Source organism: Onychostruthus taczanowskii, unplaced genomic scaffold (genome assembly GCF_017590055.1).
Source record: "Onychostruthus taczanowskii isolate IOZ18803 unplaced genomic scaffold, ASM1759005v1 scaffold1, whole genome shotgun sequence".
Taxonomy (NCBI): domain Eukaryota; kingdom Metazoa; phylum Chordata; class Aves; order Passeriformes; family Passeridae; genus Onychostruthus; species Onychostruthus taczanowskii.
The window spans coordinates 28619134-28633954 of record NW_024496525.1 but is presented as its reverse complement, the minus strand read 5'-3'; the positions used below and the strand labels follow the sequence as shown (position 1 = coordinate 28633954).

Here is a 14821-nt window from a genome sequence, read left to right as displayed (position 1 = left end):
GGATTAATTTGAAACAATCTGTGGTTTTACTTTCTTTCCTATCCCTTGCAGACATACTACAATGCTCAGTATGTGAATCACAGCATTTTCCTTTAGTCATTTCAGTCCAGAGGGTACTATTAGGAGCAGCAGACATGAAACATTGCATTTTCATGAATTTATTATGAAAGCTGTATAAAATAATTTTAAGTGTAAAATAGTAGAGATAATCATTCTTTTCAGATACAAGTAAGGGAAGCTTTTCTGTTTGACCTAATATTACCTAATTTTAAGTCACTTTTGTAGCAGTACATTTATTGTATACTGTATGGTCTTTTATGTTAAAATAAGTAAAAGATATGACAATTGGACTTGTTTGATTTACTGTTTTGTTTGATGTAGCAGTACATTTATTGTATACTGTATGGTCTTTTATGTTAAAATAAGTTAAAAGATATGACAATTGGACTTTTATTTACTGTTTTGTTTGTTTCTTTTATTAGTTCAAGTGTTTTTGCCTTGCACTCCACTGAGCCTGCAATCTCTGCCCAGCTTTTGGCTTTCCTTCGAGTGTTTTGTATGAGTGAAGGTAGGATATCTTATTAAGATAACCTAATTTATGTTTGTCTTGTTGTGGAGATTTTTGATTGTTTTTTTTTTTGTTAGTGTGGGAATGGGATAGTAATTTAAATAAAAGATTAAGATAAATTATCAGAAAAGTTGAAGAGTTTAGGTTAAAAAGGAATCTATAACCTACTGAGAACCCCAATCTTTGGCCATGTCATCTAGGGAATATTTCAGTAACTCTGAAAGCATGAGATGATACAATCTTTTATTTCTTTTCATATCCCAGACTCTTGTGAATGAGTGACCTTTGGAGTTTGATTTCTAGTTCTTAGGTTTCAGAATAGTTTGCAGAACAAGATTGTGCAAGACCTAGGGGTTTACATGCTTCAAATCACAGTGTTTAATCGTCACCACTGGAATAATTTACGTATGGAATTGGAATATTCTGTACTGTAGAGGAAATGTGGAAGAGACATTTCAAAGTTGGGTTTTTTCAATATTTTAGTAATTTGTGATTAAATATTCAATATTTTGGTAATTGGTAATCTAAAACAAATTTCTATATTTGCAGACTGTCTTTCTAGAGTTTCTCTTCTGTTACTTTTATTTGTGGGGCAAAATATGTGTACATTTAATAAATATTCACCTTATTTGTGCATGTGAATCTTCTCATTAAGTGCTCATAGTAGCTTTTTGTTGGTTAGATGCAGTTTTGAAGGTTATGGAGGTGACAGTTTGTCATGACAGTGAGAGAACTCTCTTGCAGTTAGGAATACTGTGCAGATGATGTGGATTTTTTGTGCCAGCAGGAATACTAAAGTAGTTGAGGTTTTGCATGTGGTCTGTTTTCTTTCTTTAATAAAAACAATGTAACTTAGTGTCATGCTTTCACTTCCTCCTGTCATCCATCTTTTAGAACTTACTAAGAAATTAGAATATACTGAAACAGTTGAGTTGGAAAGGCCCTACACCATCCATCTCTTCTAATTGCCTCATACTTCTGGGAAGTAAATTCAAGGGAAGAAAATTTTAGGATGCTGATAAGGGAGTGAATTTTGGCTGGGAGAGGAAAATGTAGCTAGTGAATGCTTTAATTGTATTTCTCTGGAATATGATTGTGCTCACTTTATATGTCTTAAATACTGTTTAAGAAAACTGTTTATTGAGAAACTGCATGCAAGTTCTTGGTGAAGTTTGTCATACCTGCTTTGCCGTAATCAATTTTATTAATTAAAACTTAAGTGAAGTCTGTGTAATGTCAAGGAGCTGATTAAATGTTTTCTGCTCTTGAGTTTTGATGGATGTCTTTTCTGACCACCTTCTGTAGGAAGTTTCTGCTACTAAAAAAGATTATCAAAACAATAAGAAAAAGAATTCCCTTGCTATTTGCACACTGTTTGGTCTGTTCCTTTATTCTCAAAAAGTTCGTTGCACCTGTTACAAATTTACTCCCTTTCATTTAGGAATGATTTTACAAAACATTCTGTTTCACTGACACAGGTTTACGCTGTGTATGAGAGGCTGTGATGTCTAAAGTATCTTTATTTCCAGGTGGAGAGAAGTCCCATTTTCTGCTGACCTGAAGACTTTCAGTTGTCTCTTTGAGGCAAATCCTAGAAAAAAAGCAGCATATCTGATAATTCTAATTTGAGGAAATGGTTATTTTTTGCTAGCTGCTCAAAGATATACAATTGAAAATAAATCTTTCTGCAGTTTGTCAACTGACAAAGTGAATGATGAGATGGTTTTTTAACAGATTGGTTTTATACTTATTGCAGAAGAGCTGAAGGAGCACTTGATAGGTGAGCATGCGATTGGCAAAATCTTCACTCTGGGGAACTCTGATTTTCCTGTTAGCTGGGACAATGAAGTTAAACTTTGGACATTCCTGGAAGCCAGAGCATCCCTTCTTTTGAAAACCTATAAAACAACTGTGGAGGTAAAATTATCATTATGTGTAATTTAAAGGTCTGAGTTCTTCTGTGCATTGAGATTGTAGGAAAAGATATTTTGTCCTCCATTTTGTCTTTGCAAACTTCAACCTGAATGTTAGTACATAATTCATTCTGTACTTTTTAAGTGCAGAAACAGTTTTGCATTATCTAAGTAAAATCAAATAAGATTGCAAAAAAGGAAATTTTGTTAATGTAATTTTGTTAATGTATTTTTCCTTTGATTTTCCAAGTAGAGACTACCTATTCTTTTTCTCTGCAAATAAGATGGGGAATCAGTTTCAACTTGTTGTCTTTAGTTGCATTCTCCAGACTGCAAAGAAATGTGCTCCTATTGCAAATGTATAAGTGAACCTACATGTTGCATGTATTTGTGAAATAACCTGACTTTGCTTGTCAGGCAGACTGATTTATGTGCAGAAATTTTGGGCTTTGTTATGATTTCATGACGAATTTCACTGGGGCTCCTTGCGGACCCCCCTCATGTCCATTTGGCTCTGCCTGGAGAGCCTGGTGTCCCTGCCTGCTCAGAGAAAGAGATGAGGTGAGGAGCTGTTTTATTGTGTTAGGTGTTAGTAGCAGACTTGCTTTTTCTTTTCTAACAGGTCGACAAGTCCTTCCTGGAGACTCATGACCTCACTCCCCATGCCATAATGGCCATCAAACTGCGCTTGGGTGAAAAAGAGATCCTGGAGAAGGCAGTGAAGAGCGCAGCTGCCAGCAGAGAGTATTACACCAAACAAATGGCAGATGGAGCTCCGCTTCCGAAGTATGACAAGGGCCATATTGCCTTGTTGGAGAACACTGTGGCAGACTCTAGACTCCCAATTGTCTTGAGAAACCTAGAAGATGTGGAAGAGCAAGGGGACTTAAAGATTGATGAAGCCATTGATGCTGAAGTCACAGAGAATGGGTTTGTAAATGGTGAAAACTCTTTATTTAATGGGACCAAATCAGAAAGTGAAAATCTTAGTAAAGAGAAAAGCAACAGAGGGACTGAAGATGCCAAAGAATCTTCTTCAGAAAGTACTGATGAGGTTAAAGAATAGTCCTAAAATTTTACCTTCTTGTGAAATTAAACTAGCTGAAGTTTATCAACAGTGCATTTATGTTGGTGTGTTTCTTTGTTAACATTTCTCTTTCTGCAGAGAAAAATGGTTTTGCTGCTTTATATAAAAATGAATTTTTAAGTTATTTAAAAGATTTAGCATCCCTTTTCAATTAAGATTGCCATCTTGCTTTCAGGCAAAAACTGGGGAAAGAGGTGCCTTTGGAAGATTTTGCAGCCCTTTGTTGAACCAAATGTATTTTCTTCCTGGGGAAGAATTAAGCTCTTCTATCTGCTGTGCGTTTGTTGTTCTGTCACTCTGACTACCGAAATTCAAAGCTTGCTCTGCCTCCTGCCAAGAAAAGCAGAAGGCAGGACTGACTCGGTATTCAGCATGAAGGTAGGGGAGCAGTACAGCAGAAAACTGAATGAAAGGATCAGAAACTTGGGAGACTGGGGGAAAACCTGTTTAAAATCAGGTGTGCCAGTCCAGAAAAAGGTAAGGTGGCAACCTTATGATTGGTAGTTTTAAATGTCAATGAGAATCCAAATTGTATACACTTAAAGTGATCTCTGAAGATTTCAGTTTACTTTGTCTTTTGTTTACTGTATAAAATATCTTTCTTCTTCAGTCGGAGTTAGGCTGCTACAATACAACATTCATGAACTTTTAAAGGCTGACTACTTTTTATTTCCAGGCAGTAATTTTTATTTACAGTGTTGGCAGAGCTACTGGAGATTTTGCAAGCAGATAGGCCAAGCCACAGCTTTAAACTGATCAAAGTGAGGTCACTTCCCAGCTTCTTCAGGTTTTCACAATGAGCTAGAGATTTTCAAAGCAACACTTTTGACTAAACCATTATTAAAAGGAAAATATTAATAATGTTCTTGTCTGCTACTCCTTCATTTCTGTGTTGTTGAATGTAACATTGAATCCACATGGTTACCTGATCTTACTCAACTTTGTCTTTTGGTTAAGATATTAATTGATCCTTCTTCCTCAAAGGAAATGGCAAACAGGTTTATGTATTTTTGGCCCAAGTCCAAACCACAGCCAAGTCTGCAGTGCTTTTTGCCATTTAGATTGTGTCTTCATCTGATGTACATTTCTTGCAATACGTCCACAACTTAAGCAGGGCTACTGTCACCAGCAGTTTTGGTCACTATCATAGTATGTGTTTGAACTCCTAGGTGGAAACCATACAGTCCTAGCACTGTGCAGTATCAGACAAGGGTAATTCCATGGCTTGACTTTGAAATTCCCAGCATATTAGGAGGAGAGGAGGGCAGAATATTTTTAGTTTGTGGATCAATTCAGAGGAGTATAAAGAGGTTTAAATCTGTTCTCAATATTAAGTACTTTGTCTTTTATTTTTGCATCCTTAAGTTCATGATAATGGATAGAATGGAAAGCTTGGACAGTTGTTTAAAACTCAATAGAGGTTGCAAACTGCTCATCTAAGATCAGTTGCAGTAAAATGTCTTTTGGCACATTTGTAGTTTTTTTAGCCTTTGCTTCTTTCATACTGCAACCTGGAACATGTGTTTTTGCATCAGTCTTTGGTGCAATACACATTTAAGTAGTGACCTTCTTTCAGGTTGTCATAGAAGTTCCAGTGTTCAGCTAGTATCAGTGTGGCGAAAATAGAAAAAATAGTTTTTTAAAAAGCATTTCACTAAGAATGGCGTGTTGCCATTGCACCTTGGATATTGCTTCATCACTAACAAGATGCTGGACCAGTATTTTTGTAACTATATGCTGCCTTTGGTAGAATGCTATGGAATTGTTGTCTTGACAATTTAAATGTCATACAAGAGTCATTACATTTTGGTTTTTATTAGGACCATTACTTCACTTCTGTTTCTGCCACTTACATTGCACAACGTTGTACGAGATACTAAGATGCGATTCTGAAACTAGCCTTCCCTGAAAATTATAACTGTAATTCAGAATTTAAATGCTTTGATTCAATCTGATACACTGTATTTTGTTCCAGTATTTGCTAATATCTATGGCTTAGCAAAGCCTGTGATCACCACAGGACAGAATGTGTGGGTTTTCTTGAATAAAATATAGTTCTACCATGTCTTCACTAGTGAGTGTATTATACAAACAAAACCTCTACCTGCTACTGACTGCTGTATCTTTTGGGGTCTGTGGGGAGAGGTGTACAGATGAAGATTAAAGGACAAATAGCTGGGGAAAAAAGCAAAAAAAGGATTCTAGTAAAAGAAAGGGAAAGTGTTCTGCTGAGTGCATGGTCAAATTCTTACTCTTCATCTGTTAGTGTTATTTAGAAAAATATGTTACACACAATAAAAATAGTGAGTAATCTAATTTTGTAATTTGCATTTTTCCTTTATGCATGTAATGGTTCCTTCAGAAGCACTAACCTAAGACTTAAGCTTTTGAAAACTGAGGTGAAAACAAAAAAAATTGGCACTGATGAGCCCTTATTACCATCTGTCATGAAAACAGACCTTTCAAAGCATTTTAAAGTTAACTTTCTTCATAATGTTTGGTTAAGAGGCTGTTCACACTAATCCCAGGCTAAATGCCAAATCTTGCTTCTGTTTAGCTATCTAAAGTATTCCTGTAAGAAAGACATCACTTGCATTTCTCGGACTGTTCTCCAAAAGCAAAACAGGGGAAAAAAAAGCCTTTTGAATTTTACATGAACCTACCTACTGATGAATCATTTCCCTAACAACCTGTAACTAGTTTGGGTCTGTGCCATGAGGTGATGTCCATATTTCCCTCTTGATAAAGTCAAATATACAAAATTGAGCAACAACTGCCAGCCTGAAAGACGTTTTTAAAGTGTAAATGCAACTGTAGCTTAAGTGCTGTCATGAGTGAAGGAGAAATGAGAGCCTTCTGGCTGGGGAGGTGGGATGGGTTTTGTTCTTGGCTAGAATAAATATTCTTTGCCTCAGACATCATTATAAGGTGGTATGTACAGAAAATCTGTGCAACCCTACAGTAGCTGCCTTCTTGAGGCTGATTTGCCTTTAGGGAGGAATGATCATCATGAAGTCATGAAACTCGCATGATTCAAAGGTATTCTGGAAGATTTAATGTACAAAATCTCCTCTAGTTCACATGTTTAAAAAGAGTATGTAGTATCTACTGCTGCCCCTTCTCTCTCCTTCATTTTATAGAAAGGCATGTGAAGTAATTATGAAACATCATTTGAAGTATTTCAACCAGACAAAAGAAAGGTGCTCCCAAAATCTTCTTTTCTGATTTTATGGACTGAAACTCAGTCCAGGTATTTCTTATACTCTTTTCCAAACAGGAGTTTTCAGTAAAAGCATTGCCCAAATTTATCTGATGAAGCAATACCCATCCCTTTTCCTCTAGAAGATTTTTAACTGATCCTTGTTGAAGTCAGATATGACCACATGATTTTCACGTAATTACCATCTATATTTAATAGTTTCCATTGAGTTTCATTCTTTGCATGCACTGCATGCTGTGCAAAGTACAGCACATAAATTGGTGACTCACGGTTAGAAGAGCTTTCTTAGCATTTCACGGGTTCTACATCTATTTCCTAACAAATGCCACAAGTTTGGAAACCATGTGGAGGATTTTTCAGTTAAAATTAAAAAAGAACCCTCTCAGTCCATAATTAAGAAAAAAGCAAACCACAAATGGTCCTGATTTCTGGACCTGGTGTAATTTTTAATCATGGAAGATTAAGCTAGGTAGGGGAGGAAACTAAGGTGATGTCCTTTCCTAAGTGGAAAAGAGGAGCTGGACAAGTGAAGAACAGCTAGTTTGTCCAGCTAGCAGTTTGTCCCCTGCCAGGGAGGCAGGGGTTGGTGTTCTGAAGAATAGCAAGTTCAGCAATTATTTCAGTGAGTATTCAAAATAATCTCCAATTAGTTCTGTAATTACTGTGAAATTTCACAATTGGGTGAGGGCTTCACTGTGGATCACAAACAGTTGTGTTGAACTGGCAGTGAAGAGCAGGTGTAAGTGGCTGCTGCCTTGTTGTCAGTGCAGTGCTGGGGTAATTTCAGGGAGTCTGGACTGGACTTACTGTTGTCCATTGACTGCTCCTTTGCCATTGTGGGACAACTGCTCAGTACGGGGGATTAAGGAAAGGCTTTGCAAATCCAGCATGGAAGGACTGGACAAAGCCACAGAGAGCAGTGTGGAAATCACTTTCAGTCACTTGAAACAATGTGTCTAGAGTTAGGGACCTGCATCTACATGATTTTTTGTGTATAGCACTATTTTATTATTTAAAGTTGATCAAGCACAGAAGAAGCTTCTGAACTTGTGTCTTCTGTCTTCCCAGTCTGGAGAAACCAGACAATCATTTTCCAATTAAATCTAGTTCAGACATGGCAAAATAGTTGATGCTGACCACCACATCTTGTGGTGCATCTTCGAGCACTTTGATGTGATGAATTTGAGTGAAACAGATCCGTAACCCTTTGAGACTTTGCTTCTTCAGAAAGGTGCTTAAAATCTGCATATGAGTATAGGGGATAGAATCTTGCACATGACTGATATTGGTTTCACAACTGAGTCACTATTACTTAAGCACAGATTCAAACACCATCAGAACTAGGTAACTGAACTTAAACAGTGGTATTTTATTTAAGTTTACTGTTTTTAAGAAATGGGCTAACTTGCCAGCCCTGAACACATGAACCAATTGTCCTTTGAGCAGGATTAACAGGGGCAAAAAAGCAAATTTCCCTGTAACATCCCATGCATGGCAAGCACCAAAAGTAGCTTCATTCCAGCTTGCAGCCTTGTTTCACTTACAGACGTTTCTGACCAGGTACCCTCTTGCTTTGCGTTCAGCTGGGGCAAACTGCCTGTTCCCTAGATGCATTTCTATCTGTGGAGTAGTGTAGGTTGTCCTCTTGGCTAATTCATCAGTGTTTGACATGGTGCTGTGGAAGTCAGTAGATTTCACATTGTGCTGCTATCTTGGACCCATGCAAATGGAGTATTCATTTCTTTCTCTTAGCTTTCTTTTTGCAAATGCTCTTTGATTTAAATATGCTGCAGTTTGTTGTCGTTTTCACAGAAGTTGCCTGTTCCTCCTATGTAAGGCTGAAATTTGGAAACTGTGTAGGTGTCCTGCATCCAGCAACTGCTTTATGATATGGGTTTAAGGGAAATTCCATTCCCTTTGCTTTATCCCACACTGGTTCACCGCTTTCAGTAATGTTAATACCTCAGCCAGGACTCCTAATTTCAGCACTACTAAGTGGGCTTGTACACAGATTTGTGGTCCAAAGGTATGAATAAAGTGCTTTAAAACTGAATCTCCATGCTGAAACAGGCATGCACAAAGAGCCTCCTCTGAACTGCAAAGGAATTTTTAGATTGCCTTGAATATCTATAAGTCCCACTGCCTTGCAGCAATTAATTCAAGTGATTGGATGCTAGGAATGGTTTATTATAATTGCACACAGGTAGTAATTTATTAGGGTGGCTGTTTCTTTTGGCATATGTCAAGAAGGTCAGAGTTTAGGCTTTTTTGGACATTAACCTAGTCTTCTGTAACTCTGAAGTTCCACTTTTTGGTCATTAATTTTGTACATGCTGAGATTGTGACAATTAACCCACTTAATAAAGGTCAAGTTTCAATTTTTTCCAATTTCTGGAACACTTAACTTTATTCCTTCTTGAAAATGGGCAGATACAGAATGATAAATAGTTATTAAATGAGAACGAAGATGTAGTTCTGCTGTCAAGATACTATTGAATGGTTAGTAACAAAAGGACCAGAACTGCCATGGATTTGAAATAAAAGGAGTAGCACAGATCAAACTACAGGAAAATGAAATAGAAAAGTGTACATCACAGTGAGCTGTTTAAAGTCATTTCTACATACGTCCCTGGTAACTTACTCTACCTAAGCTTCTAAATTATGCAAATCCATAATTTGTCCCTTTAATTTTTTTCACATATACATGTGATTTTTTCCCACAGCTGTAAAGCAGAATCAAACCACAGCTAAAAGGCATAAACAAGCAAAGTGAGTAAGGAAGTGGTGGTGGTGTTTTCCGGTGACCAAAACCTAGTTATACTGCATTCCTTAACAATACCTGGATTTAAGGAGCCACAAGATTAGGTAAAAATAAACCCTTGGTTCTGTCTAGTGGCATCAATTCCTAAAGGGTACATTGGCATGTTGTGTCTCTTAAGCTATCACTTAAAAATTACTTCTGAAAAGTATCTATCAAAAAGCATATTTATTAATTTTAAATTTTATCATCCATTGAAGAAATGTCTGCAGATGAAGCAGAAGTAGTCATTTGCTGTGTTAATAAAATCATTGTACCTTTAGTAGTTTGTCAGCACTGAGTGATGTTTGAAAACCTGTTTTTCACATTCATTTTTTAAGCTTTTAGGTATTGACTAAGACAGTGAGTCCTCCTGGAATACTACAGCAGCAGTTTATAGGTCGATGCTAAACACTTCAATGCAGGAATGACACACAAATCTTTCAAATTATAAGAAGCTGTGGAGTGAAAATAATAGTGTTTCCTGTATAATTTTTTTCATTAAGTGGTGCAAGTACTACTACCCAAACCTAAGAAATGATGGTATCATCTTCACAAATCCTCAGTCCTGTGCTGCCAAACAGGCTCACTTAAGTGCAGGGATACAAACTGTCCAGCACTATTAAGGAGTGCACCAATGCAACTGCACAACATTCATATTCGAATGTCATCGCTCAGGATTAGATGAAATTGTTTCCCCCTGGAAAAAGAGTGTGGCTTTTGATTTTAAAATGCAACACAGTTTGGCATGATGTGGCTTATTTTTCACAGGAGAGGTCTAGCTGCTGCCTCAAAAACCCTTGCCATGTCCCCAGAGGTTTTTTACACATGCACACACACTCTCAAAGGTACTCCCTGTCCTTTCTCCCTTTGAGAGGTGTTACTAACCTGTGCTAATGCTGTCTAAACGCTCACTAGCTGGTAGCAATACTTGTGGGACAGATGATTTAGAGCCACTTGATTCAAAACATTCTCAGCTAAAGCTAAGTAATCATTTCAAGTGATCAAATATCGTCCGCTGTGAGAAACAAATACACAGCACAATGATAGTTATTGAGCTTACTCTCAGCAAAGCATATTAATCTTTTCTTCAGATTTTACTTTTGGGAGTAGTGATATCCTCTGACAGGACAATTCAGTTATCTTCAGCTGAGTTTTCAGAAGCAGTAGCATTTTTCCTCAGCAAAATTAGGTTCAACAGGTAGAATTTCAGCCTAAAATGATGTGCAGTCTTGAGGTGGACTTCTCCTGCTTTGCAGCAGGAGAAATTAACTAGTATTTTCTTTCTCTTTATTAAGAAAGCTATTTTTGTCATCCATATTGGGCAACTGTATAAAAATAGGCAAGTTTTGTATCTTGGCAGGATTAAATGAGAAGTATGTACGTCTTTTTTTCATATCCTTGAATATCAAAGCAAGACAAGCCTATTTAGGAAGTAGAATTTTATTGCTTAACATATATTTGCATCCCGCAGTGAAGACATTCACTTTCATGGCACGTTTTCTCCCAATGGTTTCTAAATGCCTTGCAGCACTCACAAAGCCGAATTTTTGCAGTATTTTTCTGAGATGAAGAAGCATTATTATGTTTTCTGACATGAAGAAGGGGCTGCACTAGGGTGGCAAAGCCTGAATCTGTAGTTCTGGTCACAAGAGTGGGTTACATTTCTAAGTTCATCTGAAATAGTTTTGTGAACAAACTAAAGATTGTTTCTAGAAAGAAGAAAAGAGATGTGCCTGGTGCTTGTTTACAACAAATGTTTACTAAAATAAGCAGTTCCTCTTTATGAACAGAAGATCATTAAGTGTTGGGATTTTTTCTCCCTAGCTATGGATTGAAGGAAGTAAGTATTGCTGTGACAGCAGTGCGAAGCCTCCCCCAAGGACAGACTGGGATCCACAGGTCTAATTTTACCTGTTCTGGTCTGGCATCTTCTCTGAGCTTGATCAGTGGTGGCAAATGCAAACAAAGTATTAACTTGGAAAACACTGAGAAACATGCCATTTCCAAGAAGATACAAGAAAGAGTCAAATACAGAAGTCAAGGCGAAGTCTCTAAATGAGAGAGCCTCTAAAAACTCTTTAAGGTAATGGGTAGTTGTGATACAGATATATGAAGCAAGAAAAGGTATATAGGGAAGGCACAGCTGGTTGATTTACTGACAAAAATGTTCTCTTAGGGGCGTGTTAGTCTAAACTGCACAAATCTGCAGGAAAGGGTGAGATTTATCATATCTTCCTCATGTAAAAAACTGGAAACATTTGTTCTGTCAAAGCATTCTATTTTGATGTTTCAAGGCTGATTTGTTAAAGAAAAAAAAACCAAACTAACAACTGGGCAGTGACATGATCTCTACATTCCTCTACATGTTGTTCAAGCATTTCATATACTACTTATGTGTCAAGTGTTAAGAATTTGTTGGTCATCTTCAAATCTAGCAAAGTTATGGAAAGCTCAGGGATTGCTGAGTCCCATTAAAATCACCAGCCAGGTGGTGCCCTGCTTTAGGGACAGACTGCTTCATTAGCTGATATGTTGCTAGCAGAAAACTCATGTGGAGACAGGCCAAAACACAGTTCATGGTCAGTCATGAGAGTCAGAAGAAATCTATGCCTTGTTCATAAAAGCAACTTAAAATTTAAACCCTGCTTTGGGTTTGAAATGACTTTTTAAGAGTATAAGCTTGTATGATTCTATGACTTCAACCCTTTTCTTTGAAATCTTGAAGTCAAAGATTTGAAGAGCTCAGTATCTTAACAGCTTTTCATCCTCTGGTACAAGTGGTCAAGAATGCATTTTGCTGCAAATTAAACAGCCTTGAAGCTGAATTGTAAAATTGCTGTTTGGTCCAGCTGCAGTCCCATTCATCCTCCTTTATGAGGAGAACCAAAGGCAGTCTGAAAGGCAGAGAGCCTCAGACTGACCCAATAAAACATAGTTCACCACTGATACTTCCTGCTATGGCAAACAAAACAAGAATCCCACTACTCAAATAGGCAAAATTAAGATGACAATTAGCCCTCAGTCCTAAGATTGCAAGCAGATTTGAATTGAGGGGGGAAGGTAGAAACTTATTCCATGGGCAAATAATTATGTGGTTGACTAAGAAGCAAGGTTTTTGCATTGCTTTTGATGCTTTTTCTATGCATGACAGAATGAAAGTTCAGTGGTCTGGGCTGGATTTCCTACATTCCTCAAAAGACCAGTCAGACCAAGTCTTTGATAACAGACTCATCAGTTTGGCAATATGGAGCTTGAGGAAATGTGCATAAGTTTCCCTCCTATTTTATTTTATTTGACAACCTTTTTTTGAAGATCAGAGCATACTTACAATTTTTATAGAACTCCTAAATCATTAGGCTTACCACTTATGCTTGTAAATGGGTTTTGTAGTCTGTTCAGTTTTTTCATATGCTGGGTTTATGTCAGGTAAACTGGAATACATGCAGGCTTCTGACTCCCACCTGATTATTAATATCCCCATGAACACTTGCTGGCTAACTGAGTTAACTCTCTACAACGTAAAGTAGCCACTAAATAAGATCTACTTACTTTTCAGCTTTTGGACCTTTCTGGTCTAGTTTCAAGAGTTTCAAGTCAAATGCAGCGTGTAAGTGATATATCAGCCTGATGGTATGGCTGTCCATCATCTTCAGTCTTCTTGGGCTCCTAGAGAGTACAGCTGCTTTGGTCAGCTGGGATTTGGCTACAGGAGCTCACCAGTCCAAAAAAATGAAGGAGGAGGTTGAAACACCAAGTTGTTTGAAAGGTTGTTATGAAATAATACAGACAGAACAATAGTAATGAGTCAGTTAAAACCTCAAACATAGGAATGTTAAACCTAATAAACCTAAAAATCTGAAGTGTGTCAGTTTTCCTGGTTTTCACTTTTGTTGGTTTTTTAAAACATCTTTCGTATTTGCAAGATCTCTAAAGACACCCGTGCCCTTTCTGGTAACAGGATAAATACGGTACTTACTGGAATGAGATCTCATTTTGTTCCATTTCAAACCAAATATGTGTGCTTTAGAGATCATGAAAGTCTGTAAAGGGATTTGCCTCCAAAGCTAACAAGCCAGCCATGGAACAAAGGGAGAATAGCCCTAGTTTGAAGTCAGCAGTTACCAAAATGCAGTATGTTGGCACTCTGAGTGTCAGTTTTCCCTTTTGTAAAGCATTCTGCAGTGTTCTGGAGCAAGTGCCTCATGCTGTGGTGCAGATCTCTACCTTTGCTCATCCCTTTTCTCCTCTAATTGACATTCAGAGGAAATGGACAGCACGGACAGTCTTTGCTGCATCATTCTCCATAGCTGCATACGAGCATTTTCAAATGTACTCTGTGTGTCTGGTCATTGGAGTCATAGGAGAACATTACTTCATTAGTAAATGCAAGAACTGCAGAAGGACTTGGTGTTAGCAAAATATCAGGCCAGAACCTTGGACTTATGCTCCAGATTATCCACTGATCCCACAGCAGGGAGCAGCTGACAAACTGTGCCTCCAGAAGTGCCTAAATTTGGACATGACTGAGCCAAGCTCACAGGGTATGTGCATCCCTAATTTCAGCACAAAGTCACCCTTTTTAAAAACAAAAAAGGACCTGGCCATTTCCTGTGCTCTCTGAGAGATCTGGAAAACAAACAAACAAACCAACAAACAAAACCCCAAAAAAACCATAACACCCTAATTCACAAACTGTTCTGTTGTGTTTCTGCCTGAGTCTCATCAGGCAGTAGCTGGTGCCACTTTCAGAGCACTATTTCTTAATTCTCTCTTCTTCACTTCATACTTATCTCACTTTAGAGAGTGTGAAATTTTTCAGTTCATTATGTTCTGAACTGTTATTTAATTGAAGCCCCTAATGTTCAGTCAGTACACACTGCACACAGTCATTTAAAATATTCCAGCAGTGCACATTTTTTATAAGTGCTTCAATTGGAAGTGATCAAGGTTTGAGACTTCCAGCCTATAAAGGCTTCTGCTGTGGAAATGTGAAGTGCTACTTTCAATAATTTCAAACTGCTTCCTAAGCAGGCCTTCTGTTCTGACTCTCTTAAACTGCAGCATAATTTCTCAGCATGCTTTATGCCCAGAACCTTCATTTAATGGCTCACACAGAAAGGAGCAAGTTGCAGGATTTGATGGGGCCCGCTAGCTGCGGAGCATGGTGGGAAGCCCTGCTCTCTGAACAGAGAGGCTGGGTGGGAGATTTTTGTTCTGCTCACCCCATCTTGTC

The 14821-nt window shown here is 37.8% G+C and overlaps 1 protein-coding gene across 1 annotated transcript in view; it reads left to right on the top strand.

The window, feature by feature from the left end:
* SETD3 (SET domain containing 3, actin histidine methyltransferase) overlaps positions 1 to 5884 on the top strand; it is a 62325-nt gene extending 56441 nt beyond the window's left edge. Inside the window, exons 11-13 of the mRNA XM_041399669.1 lie at positions 483 to 568; positions 2325 to 2485; positions 3104 to 5884. Of these exons, the coding sequence (XP_041255603.1) occupies positions 483 to 568; positions 2325 to 2485; positions 3104 to 3547 (691 nt within the window). The 3' untranslated portion in view covers positions 3548 to 5884. The remainder of the gene's footprint in view (positions 1 to 482; positions 569 to 2324; positions 2486 to 3103) is intronic.
* Positions 5885 to 14821: the final 8937 nt, after the last annotated feature.